Here is an 8,839-nt window from a genome sequence, read left to right as displayed (position 1 = left end):
TTCACCACTAGGCCCAAGTCAAGGTGCTCACCTTCATGTTTAACACCTTAAATGGCTTAGGCCCCAAATATCAGAAAGACTGACCCTTCCCTCCAGACGCTCAGGGTCAGATCAGCAGAGGGGGCTTTCTTGGCAGTTCCACTGCCCTCATGAGTCTGAGGGATGACAAGAAGGCATTCTCTGTCGCAGCCTCTAAGCTGGAGGTGAACCTGGAACCTTCATCTTTCAGTTTTGGTCAGGTGCTGAAGATGTATGCTGGTCTTTTGCTACCCGAGACTCAATTTTTCATGACTCGCCCATTTCTCTCGCCTACAATCTGTTTTAACTTTTTAAAAGATTGTGTTTTTAAATAGTTGTGATACACAGTGAGACCTCATGAGGAAGGGTGGGTAAGAAATCTAAGAAGGAGATTCAACTGGTGAATCCTGCCAGTAGTGGCTTGCACAATGACTTCTACTAGCACTACAGGGCTTTCCCCTGTCTCCTTGTGTGCCCCCTGCACCCCCCCAACTGGCAAGAGGTTGGGGGAACCCCCAGAACAGGGTGGCAGGGAAAAGGAGAGGGCAGATCATTCCACCGGGAAAGCAGAAATGCTTGCACTGATGGAGTTTAGCACTATGTTGAATTCCTCCATAAATAATAATAGTAATAAGGCGATGTAGAAAACAAATATGCATTAGTAGTGCAAATGCAATTAATTAAGGAGGGTCCACACATACATGTTATGTGGAAAATAACTGCAAACATTTTTGTGAAAAAGTGGACTCGTTTCATAATGTACTGGAATGACAAGTATTGCAATATTATTTTTGTTATAATTGACTGTGATATATATTAATCACACACACACAAACAAACAAACACACACAGAGTTCATTATAACAAGGAACAATGTCACACCACTCTAGTACATTATGAAATGAGGCCACTTTCCCATTGATATGTATGTGCTATGTACAGTACATATCAAACTTACAATATGACATTTGCAATGCGCCCTTAGTTGAATTTGTACTACTAATGACTTAGTGAGAATACATTTTGCACTTCTGTAAGGACAAACAACTGTCCCCTTTGCAAATAATTACTAGATTTTGTGTAGTGCAAACAGCTGTACCATATAAATGGAGTACACTAGAGGGCTATCTGAGTAATTCTCTAATTTGAAGCTCACCAACCTCATTTTTTTTTAAAGTTAAGTTATTAAAAGACACTGGAATGATACCACCTGAGTCATGGTATGTGTGCTTTGCATATTATTTGGCTACCTAACTTAGCCGAGGTACACATATATTAACGATGGAAGCAGACCTGCGAAACGTCTCTCCTTTTGAGTCATGATTCTTTGGCCCCTAGCATTTCACACATCAAAGAGACAATCCTGGGTTTGCCAATGAAAGCCCACTCAGGAGGGAACTTCAATCAATCAGAGCTTTGTAAGAAGTGTAACTAAGCAAAATATAAATTTACTGAATTCATACTTTACCTTTTTAGGCATCTCTTCTGATATGTGTACCTAAAAGAGGTGTGCATGCTTAAAAATACATATTTAAAATGTGATGTGTGAAGAGGCAGGACAGGAGAAGCTGATATGAGCTAGCTGAACCTTAATTTTATTTTATTTCATACAGTTATTTATCTCCTACCTTTCAGGATACAAATCCTACCAAGGCGGCTTGCATATTTGGAAAGCACAATAAACAACAATAACATATTTTTTTTTTTAAACCATCCTTCTCATGGGGCAGTGGATGATGTATCACCCTGGGGTAAGACAATGATGCCCCTGCCCCTCTTTCCTTGAATCCTCCCCACAGGGCAGTAGGTGGAAGAGGACCTGAAGAAATGCTTGTGTGCCAGCCTCTCTCTCTGGCCTATGGAGGCTTCCTTCTTGTCACCTGAGTTGACCCAGGTTTCCTTACACCAGACAGAGGCTGGTGGCTTTCTTGTCCCTTTTTTCTAGGCAGTGGGGTGAGGGAACTGCGCCCCGTGGCGCTGCAGAGGGAGGGAGGGAGGGAGGGAGGGAGAGCAAGAGAATCGAAGAGCACTAGCTGCAGGCTCTGTCCACCTGCTCTCCCTTTTCTCTTTCCACAGCAGGTCCCTGGAGTGGGAGAGCAGGCAGGTGTGCAAATGGACCCAGGTGGTTGCTTGTGCTGGGAGCAGCCAGGCTACCATCTTGTTAGTTTAGCGCACATGGGTTCTCCCCTCCTGGTGGCATGGCAGTGGAAACTGGGCCCAGCAAGCGCAGCCCTCAGTCCCCCCCCCCATGCCAGCCAGAGACAGAGGGAGATGATAACAAACTGAGATGTTGGCGCCTCCTCCAGAGGAGGTGCAAGAAGCAGCCACAGATTTTTTTACACAGGTGATCTCTTGCTCACTCTGCGCAGCCTGCTGGGCCCTGTTGTCCATGCAGCCCAGCCCAGCCCAGAGAGGCAGAGGGTGTGAGCAAGTTGAACCTCCCAGAGGGAGAGGGAGGCAAGGCAGTAGCAGCTGGTGTCCACACCTGGACAGGTCGGTGGAGTCAGAGGCAATGTCCCCATTCTCCTCCCTACTGAATTCTACAAGGGGAAACATTGAGACTAAGGAGGAGGAAGCGGAACAGCAGTGCCACTCCTTGGCCTGGCTGTAAGGAAGAAGACGGGCAATTGACCGAGGTTGGTGGGGCAATGGCCCCTATGTCCTAATGGGCCAGCCTCCATTATATTGGGTGAAAGATCGAGAGGTTTCTCCACAGGCAACCGGTTGGCCACTATGGGAACAGGTTGCTGGACCAGATGGGCCTTGGGCCTGATCTAGCTGCCTTACTCCCTTATGATGTTGAGGCTTCTCAAGCTCACCTGTGCTCTCCCTCTGTGTGGTGTAGAGAGGGCTCAGCGACATCCAGGCTGATTGAGCCATTCTTTGCAGCCACCAACACACAGTTCACATCCACACACGTTTCAAGTACACTTATTACCTTTACATCACTTTAACAGTCACGGATTTCCCCCTTCCAGGAAACCTGAGAACTGTAGTTTGTTAAGGGTACTTGGAACTGTAGCTCTGTGAGGGTCTCCTCCCAACTCTCAGTACCTATAACAAACTATGGAGCCAAGAATTCTTGGGGGGGGGGGCGGCGGTGAAATCTGTTAAAGATGTATAAGACCGTTTAAAATGCATGATGTGGACCTGTCCTCACTTGCAAGTTGAAGATGAGGTTGCGGCCCCTCCAACCAAGTGGGGCACAAGCTCTCCTGGCCCAGCTGTACCTCCTCAGTGGGTCTTCCTAGCTGCTGGGGCCTCAGCAGTTGTGCCCAGATGGTGCTGGCGACTCTCATTTCCACTTGGCAAGCCAGTCCCAGGGCAGGAGGGCTCCTTGCGCATTCAACGCGTGTCCCCTTCGGGTCTCCTCTTGCCAGAGCTGCAGCAGCCAAGAGGCAAGGAAGACGAAGGAAAGGATGGCGGCCTTTGCGCTCTTACCGTGCGAGAGGTTTCTCACGCGCCCAGCATGGGAGAGCAGAGGCGCCATTCTCCGCAGAGGCTTCGGCGTCCGGAGCAGCGATCGTCCCCAGCGGCCCTAAGTCCGTCCTGCTCGGCAACCATGGGGAGGGAGGGGGGGGTGTCAGCTCCTGATCTGCGGGGATCCGATGCCCCAGCCTTGCTTTCCCCTCCCTTCCGGCGCGAAGGAGGCTGCTGCGCCTTCGACTCGCCTCCTCTTCCCGTCTAGCTGGGCTGGCGACGAGCAAGGAAAGCATCCCTCCTTCCCTCCCTTCCTCCCCACACGCCTTCCCTTGTCAAGGACGCGCGGCGCAGGCCAAGTCCCCGGGAAACAGCCGCCCGGAAGAAAGGGAGGCGCACGGATCAGGCCCGGGGGAGGCTGGCGAGGCGTCTCAGACAGTCCCCTCCGCGCCATTCTTTACCTCCTCCTTGCTCCTTGGATGGCGAGGCGCGTCGTCGGGGCCCCCCCACCCCTCTGCCCTCCCCTCCCCAAAGGCGCAGCTCTCGTCGCGGTGGGGGGTGGGGTGGGGAAGATGGGCGCCCACCCCACCCCACCCCGCCAGCTCGAAGGGTCCTCGGGGGCGGGGGCGGAGGAGTTGTGTGGGGGTCGGCTTTGGCGATCCCTCTCGGGCTGTGGCGCCGCCGCTCGGTTGCTCCCCTCCAACCTGGCCGTGACGCAAGCAGAGCCTACTTAAAGGCGGCCGGGAGGCGGGCGGCGAGACACTGAAGGCGACCTCCGCCTGGGCTGCGCTGCGCCAGGCGATCGCCGCCCAGGCTGGCTCCCGGCTGCCGCCCCGCCTGCCAGGCAGCCCGGCCGGCCGTGGGGCAGCGTCCCTCCCTGCGCACGCAGGGCGGCTCGGGCCGGGAACGCGCGTGTCCGCCGCCGCCGCCGCCGCCGTGGCTGACGGAGCGCCGCCGCCGCTGCCGCTGCTGCGCCGCCGCCGCCGCCGCTGCCCGAGCCTTCGCCTCCCGATGAACCGCGATGGGGGAATGGACCATCCTAGAGAGACTCCTCGAAGCCGCCGTCCAGCAGCACTCCACTATGATAGGGAGGTAAGCGGCCCGACGGCTCCCGGCGCGCCTCCCTCCCCGTCGCCCTCTTTGACCCTGCCGGGCTCCTGCGGCGGAGGGAGCTCCACGGGGACGCTGCTGCGCTCCCCTGCGCTCCCTGCCTCGCTCGCTCCCTTCCCGCCATCCTAAATGGCATCGCCTTGGAAGGATGTCCCCTGGATTCCTGCGGGACCGGCTTCCAGGAAGGGGGAGTTGGGGGGAAGAAAGCCGCAGCCCAGCCGGACACCTTGAAGCACCGGATTTCCCAGCAACCCCCATTCCCAACCCCCTTCGACATTCCCAATTATTTCTTCGGCAAACTTGCTACCGCACAGGACTGCGCTCACACACACTCTCTCTCCCCCACTCCCTCCAAACCGCTTCTCTGCTTTGTTTCAGAGTTCACTGCTAGTGCACGGGACTCTCTTAACCTTCTATATAATCCATCCCCCCCCCTTTCCTTCCCACCCCCCGTCGGCTTTTTCATTAAAAAAGAAAAGCGAATGACTGAATGCACATTTAAAGGAGACAGAAGATGTGGATGATGTTTGCTGTTGAGTAGCATAATAGTAATAATAATAATATTTAGAATGAGTCACTTTCAAAGAGTCATATTATTATCTAGCTGGTTATTGCAGCTGGCAAAATGCAAGGGTAAAGTAAGGACAAGTGAGCTCCCTTACCTTTGATTTGCTTTCCTCCTCTCATTTATGGTTTGATCAATATGCTGCATACCATAGAAAGTGGGAGAGGTGCCACTCTCTTTTATTTGACCGACATCTGTTTTCAGACACTTGAGGTACAAGGGAAAAACAAGCACACGACTGGCTGCTTAAAACTGACATTGTGGTTATAGATTCTGCCCTGTATAAGCCAAAGTAAGATTTGTGCTCAAATAAACCAAGCAAGAATTTCCTTCTGTTTGCTGTAAACATTCATATGGATAAGTACATTGCTTAGGCAATCATTTTTTTGTTTTTTGTTTGGTCAAGCCACTCAAGAAAAGCTGAGGAGTTTGAGAAGGCTGAACAAGATCAGCACTGGACAGCTCCCCATAATGATTGAAAATAGCCTGCGTTTTCTTAACCTCTTCAAGTTCAAAGAATATAAGAAATGCCATGCTGGATTTGACCGGTGGTGCATCGGTTTGGTTATTTAATAAATTTGTGAATCATGTTCACTACTTTAAAAGTGCCCAAATTAATGTAGAATAAAAAATGGCTCCTAAAAGCTAGTGCACAGCCATAGAGAAAATGTAAATAAAAATAGCAAAAAAGGGGGGGGGATAACAAGTAATACCCTAAAAATATTTTTTTTTCTTTCAGTAGCACCTTAGAGACCAACTAAGTTTGTTCTTGGTATACAGAGGCAGATTGCTGAACCCCTTCTAGGGCATCAGCAATGCCTTCTAGGGCATCTAATGCATATCTAATAGATATCTCTGACTGTGGCCAAACAGGAGCAAGTTGAGCAAGATCATGACACCTATCATGACTTTTATGGTTTTACCATATAATAATCACACTGTCTCTGAACACAGAAGTTGTGCTTCTAGCTAGATTGGCTAGTGGCCACCAGCAGAGCTATACTCCATTTATGTGCTTTCTTTAAAATAGTAGTGTTTTTTTCTTCAGTATTCCTCTTCTGCCCTGTAAATGTGCACTCATCTAACCTTTGTTTTATAGGATTCTGCTGACCGTGGTGGTGATCTTCAGGATTCTTATTGTGGCCATTGTAGGAGAAACTGTGTACGACGATGAGCAGACTATGTTTGTGTGCAACACCTTGCAGCCAGGCTGCAACCAGGCATGTTATGACCAAGCATTTCCCATTTCTCACATTAGATACTGGGTATTTCAGATCATCATGGTGTGCACTCCCAGCCTCTGCTTTATAACATATTCTGTTCACCAGTCTGCCAAGCAGAGGGAAAGGAGGTACTCCACTGTCTTCCTCACTTTGGACAGGGATCAGGACTCCATGAAGCGGGACGACAGCAAGAAGATCAAGAATACCATTGTCAATGGGGTGCTGCAGAACACTGAGAACTCCACGAAGGAGGCAGAACCTGACTGCTTGGAAGTAAAGGAAATTCCCAACCCAGCTATCAGAACCACCAAGTCAAAGATGAGGCGGCAAGAAGGCATCTCTAGGTTTTATATCATTCAGGTGGTCTTCAGAAATGCCCTGGAGATTGGATTTTTAGTGGGACAGTATTTCCTGTATGGATTCAATGTCCCATCCATGTACGAATGTGACAGGTATCCTTGCATTAAGGAAGTGGAGTGTTACGTCTCCAGGCCCACTGAGAAGACAGTCTTCTTGGTCTTCATGTTTGCCGTGAGCGGCATTTGTGTGGTGCTCAATTTGGCTGAACTGAACCACTTGGGCTGGAGAAAGATCAAAATGGCAGTGAGGGGAGTGCAAGCGAAACGGAAATCCATTTATGAAATCAGAAACAAAGACCTGCCACGTATGAGTGTGCCTAACTTTGGCAGGACTCAGTCCAGTGACTCTGCTTATGTGTGAGGCTGTGGCAGAACCAGAGGACTTTGCTGGGGATCACTGACCTACCGCACATTAGCGTTAGGGAAAGGACATTGCTGAAGCAATCATTTCCTCAAACCACCAAGAAAGCCGTTAAGGTACCTGATCTGCACTTTCTAAACCAGATACAAAACTGTGTGCTAAATAAAAGACTGACAAAGAAACAGCTATACAACAACTTCAATCTGGCCTTACAGCTCAGTTATTTCCTCTCCCGAATGGTCGATTGCTATTTGTTGACTGGAGCATCTTTTCAACCATCATCAGGACAAGAAAATTTGCCTATCTGATGGGAAATGTGTCTAGAATGTTATATTTAAAAACGGCAAGGGAGCCAATTCTTGAGGGAGGGTTTGGGGAGGGGGTCATAGCAATATCCAGTTGCAAGCATGTCTATAAAAGCCAAGGGAGAGATTTGCACTGTCCAGGCATCTGACCGTAAAGCCTGTTAGTACATCCATGAGCTTCATCTGATGGATGCCTGACTTTACATGGTCAGCATCACACAGTTGATTACTGTGTATGGTTAGCATTTTTCTATCCTTGTTTTTGTACAAAAACCAACTACACAAGAAATGGTAGTGCTGAAAATACTTTTTGCCATTTATTTATTTTTTGGTTTGCCTGCCTACTTACACCAGAGACCTTAATCATTATTATGCTAGTTGTGATCTACCAAATTCATAAACAAATAAATAAACCACAGCTCCCTGCTATATGCATACAAATGATTGATCTAAAGATCAGCCAAGTTATGTATTTACCGACAGGTTTTTTTTTTTTTTTTGGACACATATACCAAAGGAGTAGAAATTATCGCTATTAACTGTGAATATATGTCACCGCCTCTTTGCTCTTATTTATATAAGTGCCATACTTGAAGTTAAAGAATTTAACTGTATTTAGTCAAAGGCTTGGAAAGGGATCCCAACTTGAAACCACAGGGTTTTATATCTACTTTTAATTTTAATCAAGCTTTCCATTTCCTCTTTCCTTTAGTTACTGCAATGGTGTAAAAAAAAAAAAAAGCAGCTGATAATTATATTGATAATAAAATAATTGCCTTTTTGTAAAATAGAAAGTTAACTTTCTTTTATATATGCATACTATATATAAATATATATTACTAGCATTGCATTGTTATATGAAGATGAAATTTATATGGATATCTATCTAGAACATAGGGATTATTATATTAAAGCCTCTTTTATATTCATGGCCTGGATAATATCCAAAACATTTGGATATGAAACATTTATATGATTTTGGGTTGTTGTTTTTTACAATGACATGGTGCTATAGTAGGGCAATGAATTTGGATAAGTAGGAGATGCAGCATGATCCAGAAAATGCAGGTTTTACTATTTGTGTGTATATGCATGTTTGTGTGAATATTATATATAATCTCTCTCTCTCTCCCCTTAACTTCCTTATCATTTTTCATAATGTGAGCCCTTCAGGGACAGAGAAGTATGCTTTTCAAGTATATAATTTCAACTACCTGGACGTTGACAGTGTTGTCTGCACACACACACACACACACACACACACACACACACAAATTGGTTAAAGCATTCAAGTACATAAACACATAAGAATTTGTTTTGGGAAGCCAAAATGTCACTGAAACCAACTTTAAGTAGCCTGGAAAATTTAGATTACAGAAATCGTAATATTTCTAAGTATTGATTGCATTATGTTAACCCCCTGTATGTGAATAGGATCCCCACCCTTGCTTTCACCAGGACTTTATAGGTCACGGAGG

The 8,839-nt window shown here is 47.5% G+C and overlaps 1 protein-coding gene across 1 annotated transcript; it reads left to right on the top strand.

The window, feature by feature from the left end:
- The first annotated feature begins 4,422 nt into the window (after nucleotides 1–4,422).
- On the top strand, nucleotides 4,423–8,091 carry GJD2 (gap junction protein delta 2). Its single transcript, XM_033144424.1, has 2 exons — nucleotides 4,423–4,530; nucleotides 6,213–8,091. The coding sequence occupies exons 1-2, from the start codon at nucleotides 4,460–4,462 to the stop codon at nucleotides 7,054–7,056; spliced, it is 915 nt and encodes a 304-aa protein (XP_033000315.1). The 5' UTR covers nucleotides 4,423–4,459; the 3' UTR covers nucleotides 7,057–8,091.
- The last annotated feature ends 748 nt before the right edge of the window (nucleotides 8,092–8,839 follow it).

This window comes from Lacerta agilis, chromosome 1, assembly GCF_009819535.1.
Source record: "Lacerta agilis isolate rLacAgi1 chromosome 1, rLacAgi1.pri, whole genome shotgun sequence".
Lineage (NCBI taxonomy): Eukaryota > Metazoa > Chordata > Lepidosauria > Squamata > Lacertidae > Lacerta > Lacerta agilis.
Note: the sequence above shows the minus strand (reverse complement) of the source record. Positions and strands in the feature narration are given on the sequence as shown.